The sequence below is a fragment of the Salvelinus namaycush genome, chromosome 4 (genome assembly GCF_016432855.1).
Source record: "Salvelinus namaycush isolate Seneca chromosome 4, SaNama_1.0, whole genome shotgun sequence".
Lineage (NCBI taxonomy): Eukaryota > Metazoa > Chordata > Actinopteri > Salmoniformes > Salmonidae > Salvelinus > Salvelinus namaycush.
The window spans coordinates 78,944,314-78,960,531 of NC_052310.1; the positions used below are offsets into that span (position 1 = coordinate 78,944,314).

At 40.5% G+C, this 16,218-nt stretch overlaps 1 protein-coding gene across 1 annotated transcript; it reads left to right on the forward strand.

Moving 5' to 3' along the window:
• Positions 1-1,550: 1,550 nt before the first annotated feature.
• Positions 1,551-8,087, forward strand: LOC120045745 (parvalbumin, thymic CPV3-like). Its single transcript, XM_038990684.1, has 4 exons — positions 1,551-1,611; positions 2,289-2,421; positions 3,588-3,697; positions 8,062-8,087. The coding sequence occupies exons 1-4, from the start codon at positions 1,551-1,553 to the stop codon at positions 8,085-8,087; spliced, it is 330 nt and encodes a 109-aa protein (XP_038846612.1).
• The last annotated feature ends 8,131 nt before the right edge of the window (positions 8,088-16,218 follow it).

Below are 16,218 nucleotides of genomic sequence, written 5' to 3' on the forward strand. Positions count from 1 at the left end.
AACAGATATAGCATTTGACAAAAACAGAATAATTTCAAACCTTTATTACATTGGGACAAGATCCCATATGCCTCCATTTATGCGTGGGAATACTTGAGAACAGATTTCCTAAATTAAAATCCCTTTCAGCTGATTATCTGGTGATTTTACAGTATTTTATGTCCAACAACAAAAATTATAATTTTTTAAAGAACAGAAAACTTGGGGGACCAAATAAAATCATTGGGGAAATGCCTATAGAGAACCTTGCTATAGGGAATATCAATACGTGGTGTGTGTGTGTGTGTGCACGCGAGTGTGAGGGAGAGAGAGAGAGAGAGAGAGAGAGAGAGAGAGAGATGCGTAAAACACTTGCTGCTATAGTATAAGGGCGGTACAGTTGCCAGTGCCTATTTGCACGCATCAGCTAGTGAAGACGGATATAAATAGTAGGCTAACGGTTAATTAGTTAGGTAAGGAATTCGAGAGGGGCCTGGCTGTGAGAATTTGATACACGGACAGGTAACTCAAGCATTGCTGATTCTCGGTGTGTCCAGTCCATATATAAGTCCTCATCGGCTGACATCAGTCACCACAAAGCCTTACATCCTCTGCTTTGGACACCGGCAAGGCGAGACAATCAAAGCGGTGAGCTGGATAAAACACTATTGGAGTTTTTGGTGTGACGTGTGCGTGCTGTAACTTTGCCGACCGAGATATGCTTAGGTAGCCTAGTGCGGCTCAGGTGATGCGGAGGAAGTTTCGGGTTAATTTACCTGGCTGACCCTCTCTTAGGTAATTTTTCTCGGGAATTTGTGTTTTTAACGGAATTTGGCTTGAAGGTTTTCGCTCAGTAGCCCAGACTATTCCTAATCCATTTGGCAGACGCCATTATGCATATCCATGCAGAAGTGTTGTTGCGTGTTCGTCGATTGCCTTTTTGCCAGATCATTTCAAATCGCCTAAATCAGAGGAATCAGATCCAGCAGCCAGATTACGACAAAGCAGACAGAACAGGGACATAGACATAATTTCACTAAATTGACATCAGCAGATTAATTAACAGAGCAAGGAGAGGAAAGAAGCTGACAGAACGAACTAAAACTGTACTTTTAGACGTCATCACCTGGGAGGGAGAGAAAGGGACATATAGGTAGGTTTAAAAAGTTGTGTTGTTCAATTCATGGCAGTGTTGTTGGTTTTGGTTACTTAAGATTGATTCATTTCAGAAAGATTCTGAAGAAATTGATTTGTAACATTGCATAGTTGATGAATTTTGTATCAATGCATTATTATTGGCATAGCCTACTGTACACCCTTGTGTAATCCAGCTGCTTTTTTCCATTCATTTAAGGAATATGAATGCAGTCAGGATTACTGACTCATATTCTCAAAATGAAGAGACTGGATTTGACCGTTTAAATAGCCCTGGTGTGTGTGTGTGTGTGTGTGTGTGTGTGTGTGTGTGTGTGTGTGTGTGTGTGTGTGTGTGTGTGTGTGTGTGTGTGTGTGTGTGTGTGTGTGTGTGTGTGTGAATTATTTTCGATGTTCCTCTGTCCTACAGGATTAATATGTCACTCACTTCTATCCTTTCCGCGGAGGATATTGAGAATGCCGTCAAGGAGTTCCAAGGTAGGTCTTACTTCAGGAGGCAGGACTACCTGAGAAAAGGGAGAGAGTATTGAGAAAGAGAGAGAGAGAGAGAGCGAGAATGAGAGGAAAACAGAGAGATGAGAGAGATGGTCAGATTCTAACAGACAGTTATCAAGTAAAGTAGGAGTTATTGTTAGGTAAAGTGCTTCCTACTCAGTAGTAGGCTGACAGTAGTCCACAAACTATTGCAGTAGAATTTAGCATCCTGAGGATCGGTTTAGTCTACGTGCTGGGGTGAAGAGGACTGTACCAGTTTAGGAAGAGTGTCTGTGTGCCAGCCTATAAAGGGAGCCATTTCCAGTCTGGACTGCAGCCACGCTACCTAAGCTCCTCAGCGAGTCAATCTTGCCTGAACTCTATATATGTGTGTGTGTGTGTGTTTGTGCGCACTCACATGCTGCGTGTCTACTGTCTGTGTGTGCATGCATTGGTGCATTTATGGGTGCATGGGTTCCAGCGGTGGCTGGTGGCACTTTAAAGGGAGAGGATGGGTCATAGTAATGGCTGGAATGGAATTAATGGAATGGTATCAAACACATCAAACATCTGGTTGCCATGTGTTTGATACCATTCCATTTACTCCATTCCAGCTCATTATTATAAGTCGTCCTCCCCTCACCAGCCTCCTCTGACGTGTTCTCTCTTACTCCATTCAGCCCCAGACTCCTTCAGCTTCAAGAAGTTTTTCCAGCTGTGTGGTCTGACCTCCAAGTCTCCCAAAGAAGTCAAAGATGTCTTCCAGATCCTTGACGACGACAACAGTGGCTACATCGAGGAGTCAGAGCTCAAGTATGACATTTGGAGTAATCCTTTAGAAGGAGGGACACTTGTGACCAATTTCCTGTGTAATGATAATATAGGAATGCAAATTACATAGTCGTTTTACTGACACCTTTATTTAATTACATGGTCATTTTACTGACACCTTTATTCAAGTGACTTATCGTTAATACATTCAGTTGGCTGTATGTTGCACTGGTGGGATTCAAAACTACAACTGTGACAATTAGCAGATGCTTTTATCCATAACAACTCACAGTACAGTGAATACATACCATACATTTTTACTACGCGTATGTGATTCCTGCGGGAATTGAACCCATGACATTGGCATTTTGCCAGCAGCACACTCTTATAAGCTGAGCCACACAGGACCACCAACTGTGCCGGCGGCAACCTGCTGAGCCATCAGAACCACAGAGAGCATTTCTAAATGTATGCTGTGTGACAGGAGACTTAATATTATTTAATACAATGACCTATTTTTTTGTTGCAAGTGCAACGAATACCAATGAGATCAAATTGTCCAATCCAACTGCCCTGTCATTTTAATGAAACGCTACCATTATTCATTTTTCTTAATAAAATCCATGGGTAAAAAAATAAGTATAATTGTTATATTTGCATTATATAATGTGCTGTCTACATTAAATAAATGTGCCAGCCAGCAGAATTTAGGACACCAACTGTATGACCCAAGTACAGTTGAGTTCATGGACAGATGCAGTATAGCAGAGATTTTACTCAATTGACTGTCCCTCATCTTCTATGACAATGCATATAAAAAAACACTCGTTAGGAAGCTGGCGAGAGACCAGGCTGAACATTTTTACAAAGCTGGCGAGAAACCAGGCTGAGCATTGTTATAAAGCTGGCTAGAAACCAGGCTGAACATTTTTACAAAGCTGGAGAGAGACCAGACATGGAGAGAGCAGACAGAACATTGTGCCAGAGAGTTTATCATTTGACGTTTCGGCTGTATAACCTAGCTATATTACTTTCAATCCTTGTTTAAGTTGAGCCAAATAACCTTTATGCCAGAAGGGCTGTCCTGGAAACCAAGTTGTGTGTGTGCGCACGTGACAGATGCATGGTACTGTATGTGTAAGGCTCACAAAATGATTGTATATGTGTTTGTATTCTGATTGTGTGTGTGTGTGTGTGTACTCCCCTAGGTTCTTCCTGCAACGGTTTGTTCCCGGGGCGCGGACACTGACAGACGCTGAGTGCAAAGGCTTCCTGTCTGCAGCTGATGATGACAACGATGGCAAGATCGGAGTAGAAGGTGAGTCGTTCTCTGTAATCACCTGCAGGCTGGGGCATTATCATGAGCCAGTTGGTAAGGCTGTTAGCATTTCCTTGTATCAAATAGTTTAAAGTTCTTTCTTAGTATTCTGCCATCCTGTTCCAGTATGGCAGAATACTATTGAATCTAAGCCAAGCATGCCGATGGACGGGTGTCTCTATTCATATTTATGGCATTGTATGGCCGTGTGTATTTTGTAGTATGAGATTAACGTTATGCTCTTTAGAGTTGTAATCTGCCCTGACACCGGTCAACACAGATGTATGGCTTTGAAGGGCCAGCCCAGGATAGACAGAAGAGAATAGGTAGAGTGTAGGTTTTACAGACAGCAGATGTTTCAGGTCATGAGGAAGGCTTTGGGACAGGCCTGGTAGAGTATAGAGTAGCATGTGTACAAGGTTTTGAGGGTGACAAGAACAGATTGTGGAGTTCAATCAGATGCTCTTAATGGCAATCCCTGTTGGTCTTCTTGCCAAGCAGAGATCCATAAGTCACAGCTTCCAGCAGACCTTGGTTTTAAATAGTATTCGAAACCTTTCATATACTTTTAGCGTTTGATTGAGCCTACCTGGAGTGCCATATGGGTGACGTTTGCATTTTTGGGTCTATTCCATTAATTCCAATAAAGCAGACAATTCAGACAACCCTAAACATTATTCTCTGGTTACAAACCAACGATTTGGTTCAGGGTCATTTTGGTCCGTTTTTTCCACTTCCCCTCTATTGATGGAATAATAAACCAACAGGTTTTGTAAGTGTTTGGGTGTTTGTATTACCTAAGGTTTGTTGTTATGCCTTATCCAACATCTTTTGGACATGGGGGCAAATTGATTCTGTGAAAGATACTTATGTACAGTGGCTTGCAAAAGTTTTCACCACCTTGGCATTTTTCCTATTTTGTTGCCTTACAACCTAGAATTAAAATGGATTTTTTGGGGTTTTATATCATTTGATTTACACAACATGCCTACCACTTTGAAGATGCAAAATATATTTTATTGTGAAACAAACAAGAAATAAGACAAAAAACTGAAAACTTGAGTGTGCATAACTATTCACCCCCCTAAAGTCGATACTTTGTAGAGCGACCTTTTGCAGCAATTACAGCTGCAGGTCTCTTGGGGTATGTCTCCATAAGCTTGGCACATCTAGCCACTGGGATTTTTGCCATTCTTCAAGGCAAAACTGCTCCAGCTCCTTCAAGTTGGATGGGTTCCGCTGGTGTACAGCAATCTTTAAGTCATACCACAGATTCTTAATTGGATTGAGGTCTGGGCTTTGACTAGGCCATTCCAAGGCATTTAAATGTTTCCCCTTAAACCACTCGAGTGTTGCTTCAGCAGTATGCTTAGGGTCATTGTCCTGCTGGAAGGTGAACCTCCATCCCAGTCTCAAATCTCTGGAAGACAAACAGGTTTCCCTCAAGAATGTCCCTGTATTTAGCGCCATCCATCATTCCTTCAATTCTGACCAGTTTCTCAGTCCCTGCCGATGAAAAATATCCCCACAGCATGATGCTGCCACCACCATGCTTCACTGTGGGGATGGTGTTCTCGGGGTGATGAGAGGTGTTGGGTTTGCGCCATACATAGCGCTTTCCTTAATTGCCAAAAAGCTCAATTTTAGTCTCATCTGACCAGAGTACCTTCTTCCATATATTTGGTGAGTCTCCCACATGCCTTTTGACGAACACCAAACCTGTTTGCTTATTTTTGTTCTTTAAGCAATGGCTTTTTTCTAGACACTCTTCCGTAAAGCCCAGCTCTGTGGAGTGTATGGCTTAAAGTGGTCCTATGGACAGATACTCCAATCTCCGCTGTGGAGCTTTGCAGCTCCTTCAGGGTCATCTTTGGTCTCTTTGTTGCCTCTCTGATTAATGCCCTCCTTGCCTGGTCCGTGAGTTTTGGTGGGCGGCCCTCTCTTGGCATGTTTGTTGTGGTGCCGTATTCTTTCATTTTTTTAGTAATGGATTTAATGGTGCTCCGTGGGATGTTCAAAGTTTCTGATATTTTTTTATAACCCAACCCTGATCTGTATTTTCCACAACTTTGTCCCTGACCTGTTTGGAGAGCTCCTTGGTCTTCATGTGCCGCTTGCTTGGTGGTGCCCCTTGCTTAGTGGTGTTGCAGACTCTGGGGCATTTCAGAACAGGTGTATATATACTGAGATCATGTGACAGATCATGTGACACTTAGATTGCACACAGGTGGACTTTATTTAATTAATTATGTGACTTCTGAAGGTAATTGGCTGCACCAGATCTTATTTAGGGGCTTCATAGCAAAGGGGGTGAATGCATACGCACACACCCCTTTTCCAGGTTTTTTTTTTTTTTTTTTTTTTAAACAAGTTTTTTTTTTTTCATTTCACATCACCAATTTGGACTATTTTGTGTATGTCCATTACATGAACTCCAAATAAAAATCAATTTAAATTACAGGTTGTAATGCAACAAAATAGGAAAAACGCCAAGAGGGGTGAATACTTTTGCAAGGCACTGTATGTGTATGGTGGTATGCATAATAAAAGTAAGGCACGTGATACAGTGTATTCGAAACTATTCAGACACCTTGACTTTTTCCACATGTTGTTACGTTACAGCCTTATTCTAAAATGGATACAAATATTTTTTCCCCTTATCAATCTACACACAATACCCCACAATGACAAAGCGAAAACATGTTTTAAGAAATTTTTGCAAATGTATTAAAAATAAAAACAAGAAATACTTTATTTACATAAGTATTCCGACAACATTGGGAGACTTCTGGGAAAGCTTGTAAAACAGACCAAGCAGACCAGGCCGGGATTTGGGGTTTGAGAAGTCAATAAGAAGATTTCCATTAACCAAAATCATTGCGACATGTGTAATGGAAACGTCAGATATAGGAGACATTTTCTAAAGATGGTCAACATTTTTACCTGTTGGACAGGAGTGGATTTTTATTTTGTCTAACTGTCTTTATTGCGACAAATTATGACGGAAATGGTGTGATGATTGCCGAATACTTTTGAAGGTACGCGGGGCACGGAATGTAACTATGAAGCTCCAATTCACACTCATTGGTGTAAAGTACTTAAGTAAAAATACTTACAAGTACTTCTTAAGTATTTTTTGGTGTATCTATACTTTACTATACATTTTTTTGACAACTTTTACTTTTACTTCACTACATTCCTAAAGAAAATAATGTAGTACAAAAGTACTCGTTACATTTTTTTATGCTTAGCAGGACAGGAAAATGGTCCAATTCACACACTTATCAGGAGAACACGTGGTCATCTGTAGTGCCATCTGCTTTGCTGAATATAAATAATTTGAAATGATTTATAATTTTACTTTTACTTGTGATACTTAAGTATATTTTATAAATTACATTTACTTTTGATACTTAAGTATATTTAGAACCAAATACTTTTAGACTTTTACTCAAGTAGCATTTTACTGGGTGACTAACTTTTACTTGAGTAACTTTCTATTAAAGTATCTATACTTTTTCTCAAGTATCATAATTGGGTACTTTTTCCACCACTGGAAACACTTCAACCACTACATTTTTATTCAACACAATCTTTTTTTAGGTGTGACATCATTACGTCCAGCTGTTTTTTATTGACACAAGATAATTAAATTAAAACGCACTTTAGCAGGCAATTGTCGTGTCTATTTTCTATACTTCCTAAACGTGGACCCAAAAAATACACTCCCCTACATTTTTTAAAGGTATATGTGACCAAGAGATGCATATCTGTATTCCCGGTCATGTGAAATCCATAGATTAGTGCCTAATTAATTTATTTCAATTAACTGATTTCCTTATATGAACTGTAACTCAGTAAAATCTTTTAAATTGTTGCGTTTAGATTTTTGCTCAGTGTAGTTGAACATGTTATTACTCCAACCTTGTGAAAGTGACAAACTGACATGTTTTCATTTTCATCAAATACAACTTTATATCGAAGGAGTGCCATTGATTTGAAGGCCTGCACATGTGCATTTCGGCATGAGACGACAGTTAGATCCAATGACATGTTTCTGCACATGAGTTTAGCTAGCCAACGTCGCCATGACATCGCCTAAAAGTGTGATTGGGGATTTCTATTGGAGAAGCAGTTTCTGCCTATCTTCATACTGTACTGTCTTTGATAACAAAGTTCATGTCCATTGTAGTATTCCAATTCCTAATTCTATGGGCTGTCTATTGAAGTGATTACATAAATAACCAACATTTGCAGAGTACTGCTCTGATCTAATCTCAGAATGTTCTTGTTCTTATCCAGAATTAGAACTAATCTCAGAATGTTTTTCGCATTCTAATTCTATGGTTTCTCTCCCGCCACAGAATTCCTGATCATGGTCCAGTCCTGAGAGATCCATGGGCGCAGAGAGAGCAGCAGGTGTTCGTTCTCCTCTCCTTCCTCCAGCTTCCAGCTTCCAGCCTCAGTCTACTTCCTCAAGCCTACAGCAGCCTCCATTCCTGGAAATTTGATTTTCTCTGTCCTGCTTGAATTGTACCCTTCAAGTTAGATTCTTTTCAGAGCCCCTCTCTATTCAATTACATTTTGAATCCATGAGACCATTTTTGTTTTTTCCTTTTGATTAAGTTCTAGAAGGTTGTATAGCTGTGTTGCCCCATGTTTTCTTCCAATGCACACCACATTGTCTATCAAAGAAATGAATAAACACATTGTAACGTATTGTGGCGAATTGCATTGTTTTTTTCCCCAAACACAACTCCTGAACATTTCAAACACAACTCCTGAACATTTCAAACACAACTCCTGAACATTTCAAACACAACTCCTGAACATTTCAAACACAACTCCTGAACATTTCCATCTGTTAAATGACTGTATCGTAACCATACAACAGATGCCATGTAAGGAAGTGTTGTATGTTACAATGAACTGAATGTACACTTATCCCTCGAGAGAGTGCATTATCCTATTGTCCTGTAATGGATTTAACGTAGCTTTTGGGCTAATCCACACTGGAAATCAATTTAATGCACTATTACTTTGTTACGTAGTGTTGCCTAAAATGTAAAGAGCTGCTATGTTAGTTGTAACATTGTGTAACACCGTTCTGTCCATCCAAATCACAATATGAATACACTACAGCTTGTATGACACAGTGCTCTGTCTTAGTTGTGTAAAGCTCACAGGTCATTACAATGGTTAGCATCACTGCTAGCCCAGCATCAACCCACATATACATTGACCTACTGCACATGAAACAGAAAACAAGATACCATTGAGGTGCCCATTCAGACAACTGTTGAAGGAGTAGGGGAAATCCTTGCCTGTTGTTTCTGACAATCAAGTGTAAAGGGAGCTGTTCTGTTATATTTTCCTCAGTGCTTAAGTAGCTAGTAAAAGTGCGCTATGACCTTAACTGACACCAGTCTATCTCTCAGGCTATATCGGGTAACACTTGTGTCCGCTACACCGCATTAAGTATGTCTGCATGTTTGTTTGTTTGTGTGTTTACCTGAATAGTAGCGGACACAATAACCAACCACCATAGGAAATTCTGTCAAAATTTATAGAATATTTTTTTTTTTTAAGTCATAAAAGGTTAATGATCAACACTGAGCATAAGATTATTCCATTAAATTTACAAGATTTATTTTGATATATTTGTTTTATTATTTGATAATTAGGTGATGAATAATATGAATAGTTTACTGAAAATAACATTGTTTATTCTTCAGAACAATGAGAAACCGTATTTTGTGGTTGATAGAAATTTCAATAATTAAAAAAATGGATGTTGCTCATTGTTTATCCAGGAATAGGTCTGGAATAAGAGTGTTAAAAGATTTAAAGCAAATGGAGGTGACAGGGTGCAGGTTAAGGCCTCTCAATGTCTCATTGGAAAGACTACCCCTCTTAGGTTTCTGTTGAATGAATTCAACTTAAAGTGATGAGACAGAAAAATTGCCAGTTCCATAGAATTAGGAATTAGAATACTAGAATGTCCATGAACCTGGTCTAAAGGTCAGCCATTGTTGTCAGGGAGTTGGTCAACCATGGTTTGCCAGCGCTGTGATAAGATATTGTGTAAAATAATTAATTTGAAAAATGTATCTACACTGTATGTTTGTTAGCCAGCCAGTTTTAGAGGAACGATTCCATAGATTTTTCAAGTTAACTACCAATATGCCAACATTCCATTCCAACAATGCACTCAATCCAAAGCCATTCCGTCCCGTGTGGCTCAGTTGGTAGAGCATGGCGCTTGCAACGCCAGGGTTGTGGGTTCACTTCCCACGGGGGGACCAGGATGAATATGTATGAACTTTCCAATTTGTAAGTCGCTCTGGATAAGAGCGTCTGCTAAATGACTTAAATGTAATGTAAATGTATACTGGCCCAATCAGTTGAGAGGACTTTAAAAACTTGTTTAAGTACTGATATTGTTTAATACAATAGCACTCACAGCTTTACAAGAAAACAAAAATTGAGACATTTATGGTCTGTTTACATATAGTTTAGAGGCAATATATACAGAAAATTGGTATAAAACCCATATAAACTGTATTTATAATTATATGACAATATTTTAGGTTGACAATAATTTGATTACACAATTTCTGATATCACATGCCTTACTTTTATTCTCCGACATAAGTAAAATCAGGATTATGCATCTATTGCCATTCATTTCAATTAGACTAGTTCGGATTTCTCCCTGACCAATATGGCTGCCATTTTCATCCCATTCAGGAACTTTGAGAGTTAATGACATAGTCCCCACTTGTAATTTAATAGGATCTCTATGGCCAGTTCGCATATTACATTATTACTGATAATTTATCCAAACTGTAGTATCAACATCATAAAATAATGATATGATTGAATTTGACAGTTGTCAATTGCCTGTCACTTGTTTAATTGTTCCATCAACCATTTTTAATAAACAAATACCAATCCATGATCATTAAGACCAATTAATGTTCTTAATGTTCTCCTTCAACATTGTATTAGTATATAGGCCTGACTTATGCACAGTCTGGAAAGGCAAGGGCATCACAGGAACTTTTGTTGTGGAACCATCATGTTAGTACAATAAATCCCACCGAGCAGTTTCTACTGTAACACACAGGTGATTCTGTCAAAATCAGGACGTTTATGCGGATTTTCTTATTGATCGCGGCTTTTCTACTTTCTCGTACTAATGTTCACAACAAACGAGATGATCTGCATGTGTTGTGTTAAATTGTCAAATTCATCTGTGAATCGGAAATAGTTTTCCCATATTGCTGCGAAAACAACTACAGTGTAGCGGATTGTTGACGCTGCTGCATACAAATTGACCACCTAACTGCTTTCTATATTTAACAATTTTGCTTTTTAAATGTATAAACTTAGCTAGTTCAATTGCTTTGTATCACATGTGTCTTGTCAGATGGCAAAATATTCCCGGTTGTTGTGCCCACCTGGCTAGGCTGATGTGGACTCCCTAGCCCTTGATCAAGACTCTCAGTTCCATTACACTAAAGAGTGATTGGATGAAGGCTTCTTCTGTACAAGGTGTTTTGTTAAGAACACCGACGCTCAATCTGAACATTAACACATAAACATAAGCTAAGCATTTTAGGGACAGATCGACATTTGCCGAGGGGGAGGGGCAGTGGTGTAAAGTACTTAATAGAAATACTTAAATATTACTGAAGTAGTTTTTTTTGGGGTATCTGTACTTAAATCAATCAAATGTATTTATAAAGCCCTTTTTACATCAGCCGATGTCATAAAGTGCTATACAGAAACCCAGCCTAAAACCCCAAACAGCAAGCAATGCAAATGTAGAAGCACGGTGGCTAGGAAAAACTCCCTAGAAAGGCAGGAACCTAGGAAGAAACCAGGCTCTGAGGTGTGGCCAGTTGTCTTCTGGCTGTGCTGGGTTGAGGTTATAACAGTACATGGCCAAGATGTTCAAACGTTCATAGATGACCAGCAGGGTCAAATAATAATCACAGTGGTTGTAGAGGGTGCAACATGTCATTGTAACCGATGTGAAATGGCTAGCTAGGTAGCGGTAGTGCGCGCTAGCAGCCTTTCAGTCGGTGACGTCACTTGCTCTGAGACTTGAAGTAGTGGTTCCCCTTGCTCTGCAAGGACCGCGGCTTTTGTGGAGCGATGGGTAACGATGCTTCGTGGGTGTCAGTTGTTGATGTGTGCAGAGGTTTCCTGGTTCGCGCCCGGGTAGGGGCGAGGGAACGGACGTAAAGTTAAACTGTTACATTGATGCTGTTGACCCGGATCACTGGTTGCTGCGGAGAAGGATGAGGTCGAAAGGGGGGTGAGTAACAGATGTGAAATGGCTAGTTAGTTAGCGGTGCTGCGCGCTAATAGCGTTTCAATCGGTGACGTCACTCGCTTTGAGACCCTGAAGTAGTGGTTCCCCTTGCTCTGCAAGGGCCGCGGCTTTTGTGGAGCGATGGGTAACGATGCTTCGTGGGTGTCAGTTGTTGATGTGTGCAGAGGGTCCCTGGTTCGCGCGAGGGGACGGACGTAAAGTTATACTGTTACATCAGCACCTCATGAGTAAATGTCAGTTGGCTTTCATAGCCAAGCATTCAGAGTTAGAGACAGCAGGTGCGGTAGAAAGAGAGAGTCAAAAACAGCAGGTCTGGGACAAGGTAGCACTTCCAGTGAACAGGTTAGGGTTCCATAGCTGCAGGCAGAACAGTTGAAACTAGAGCAGCAGCACGACCAGGTGGACTGGGGACAGCAAGGAGTCATCAGGCCAGGTCATCCTGAGGCATGGTCCCAGGGCTCAGGTCCTCTGGGAGGGAGAGAGAGAGAGAGAGAATTAGAGGGAGCATACTTCAATTCACCCAGGACACAGGATAAGACAGGAGAAATACTCCAGATATAACAGACTGACCCTAGCCCCCCAACACAAACTATTGCATCATAAATACTGGAGGCTGAGACAGGAGGTGTCGGGAGACACTGTGGCCCTGTCCGATGATACCCCTGGACAGGGCCAAACAGGCAGGATATAACCCTATCCACTTTGCCAAAGCACAGCCCCCACACCACTAGAGGGATATCTTCAACCACCAACTTACTACCCTGAGACAAGGCAGAGTACAACCCACAAAGACCTCCCCCACGGCACGAACCCAAGGGGGGCGCCAAACCCGGACAGGAAGATCATGTCAGTGACTCAACCCACTCAAGTAACGCACCCTTCCTAGGGACGGGGTACTATTTATAGTTTGGACAACTTTTACTCCATACATTCCTGAAGAAAATGTACTTTTTTACTCCATACATTTTCCCTGACACCCAAAAGTACTCATTACATTTTGAATGCTTAGCAGGACAGGAAAATCGTCCAATTCACACACTTATCAAGAGAACATCCCTGGTCATCCCTACTGCATCTGATCTGGCGGACTCACTAAACGTGAATGCATAATTTGAAAATTATGTCTGACTTTTGTAGAGTGCCCCTGGCAAAAATAATTCACATGACCCTCCCATTGTACTGTAAAATAAATTGAACACCCTCCCTGCTCATAGAATTAACTCAAAATAAAGTTTACAACCACAAAGAACAATAACTGTAGTGACCCTGTGTTCATAAACATGGATGTCGACTTTGCCACTTCAACATGCTTTTGTGGCACAGTCGATGCCACGGAGGGCTAGAAGGTTGAGGGTTCCCCGAGCAGCACTGACGAGCTAACTCTCCATGTTTGTTTCATTACGCTACGATCAGTTGGCTGCAGACAATGATCAGCTTGGGGGAAATCTGATTTTCAACATTTCGATGCCATATGTTTATAATTATATAAAATATATGCAACAGATTTTCCACCAACAGGATTCTGACCACACAACCAATAAACAAAGCATACCGACTTCGGGCACTTCAATATCATGGTTTTCAACACCACAATAAATAGACTATGTTAATCTCGACAAACAGAAAATGCATCCCTCCTTACCTTGTTTCGAAAGCTTGGCTTGACAATCTCTGAATGCCATTAACTTTTTGGTGTTTTGTAACCCATCTCATTCCATTCATCATTTGGTCGCTGCACAGTTTGGATTGATTGATTGATTTTATTTGTCAGTTAAAAAAAAACACAAGTATACACAAAAATAAGTGACCTGGGATTGCACAATAAAGTCAGACTTATTTCCATTGTGGTCCCTATTTTTTTCACATAAATACATATACAATTACATAGATAAAGACACATTGCGGATATAAAGACGGAAAAATGCTCAACCTCCAGATCAGTATGAGGGGGGAGTTTAAGTACAATTCTTACAAGCTTGTTTGGCTGGTAGCTTATACTTTAGATGATTGGGGTTGTTGGTAAACCATGATGTGGAGGTATAATCAAACTGACACCTATAGCTAGGTTTCCATCCAGTTTGCAACACATTTTCATGTGAATATTCTAAAATCTTCGTAAAAACAATATGCCATTTCAGAGTTTAATTTAGGAAAATTTGGCACCAGACAACATAACAGGGAAGATTATAATTTACCAGACATTTGAGAAATTTTATGGACATCCATATACATTCACATCCAACCTGTCGCAGCCAGCGCCATCAATAAACGAAGGATGTTGGCCAAATGAGCCTAATTTACGTGTCCTTAAAACAGCCTATAACAAATTTCAAAAACACAATTTCTTGTGTTTCGATGTGTAGCATATGCAAAACTTTATAGCCTGTTTTAGGCTACTATGTGGCTCCTGTGTAGCTCAGTTGGTAGAGCATAGTGCTTGCAACGCCAGGGTTGTGGGACCAGTATGAAAATGCATGCACTCACTAATTTAAGTCGCTCTACATAAGAGCATCTGCTAAATTACACAAATGTAAATACTATCCTAAAACAATAATTGCCCATCTCATGGTTCAGCTGTCAGTGATTTGAGCACTAAATGTATCAGGTTATTGCATGCAAAAGCCTATAGGCTTAGGTGTCCACTGTATAATGTTCATGTATTAATAAAAGTATGTATTGAAAGCACAAAATTGTCTAGAATGTCATTGTATGCTGTAGCGTTAAGATTTCCCTTCACTGAAACTAAGGGGCCTAGCCCAAGACCATTATTGCTCCTCCACCAAACTTTACAGTTGGAACTATGCATTGGGAAAGGTAGCGTTTTCCTGCCATCCGCCAAACCCAATTTCATCCGTTGGACTGCCAGATGGTGAAGCGTGATTCATCACTCCAGAGAACGTGTTTCCACTGCTCCAGAGTCCAATGGCGGTGAACTTTACACCACTCCAGCCGACGCTTGGCATTGCACATGCTGATCTTAGGCTTGTGTGCGTGCGGCTGCTCGGCCATGGAAACCCATTTCATGAAGCCCATTTCATGAAGCTTTCATGAAGCAGTTTTTGTGCTGACGTTGCTTCCAGAGGCAGTTTGGAACTCGTTAGTGAGTGTTACAACTAAGGACAGACGATTTTTACGTGCTAGGCGCTTCAGCACTCGCGGTTCTGTTTTGTGAGCTTGTGTGGTCTACCACTTTGCGGCTGAGCCGTTGTTGCTCCTATATGTTTCCACTTCACAATAACAGCACTTATAGTTGACCGGGGAAGCTCTAGCAGAGCAGAAATTTAACGAATTGACTTGTTGGAAAGGTGGCATCCTATGACGGAGCCACGTTCAAAGTCGCTGAACTCTTCAGTAAGGCCATTCTACTTCCAATGTTTGTCTATGAAGATTGCATGTCCGTGTGCTTGATTTTACACACCTGTCAGCAATGGGTGTGGCTGAAATAGACAAATCCACTACTTTTAAGGGGTGTCCACATACTTTTGTATATGTAGTATAAGCTTAGGCCTAACCCCAGAGATAGAGATAAACCGGTGGCATGCTACGACATGCATTTCTTTATGTAATAATGCTACTGCGTCTGCTATACAGATATAGATGTACAGAAGGAGGGTAATTTGTAAAATCTCTAACTGAATATTTTGTATAAAGATAAGCATTATATTGTTAGATTATAGAAGTAACTCTGGTAGGCCTGAAACAGTCTTCCTCACATCAAGTTCAACTGTCGGATTCAGTTGGAGTGCCGCACTGCCTTCATATCATAGGTCTGCAGTAGCTAAAGCTTAATAATAGCCACACCATATCAAACCTTTACAAACGTTTCTAAACTTAATTAGGGTAATATCAAAAGTAAGTCCAGCCGTTGTTTATAGGGAAAATACGAGCAGAAGAGCGAATGTAAATCAGGGGAAAAATGCACTACCTTCCCATGTGCTCCCCCCCAAAAATACAAAGTTTAACAACCCTCCCCCATTTTGGACCACCCCTCCCCCAGTACATTTAGATCTGTCCCTTATCTTTCATATCAGCGAGAAATATTATTATTATTAATAATAAAGGTTAAATTGATACACACCTTGATAAAGTTGGAGTTACTTTTGCAACACGGCCATATCTCCACGTTACAGCGCTTGTTTATGGAAGACAGACTGAAGACTTGAGGCGACCACCTGTG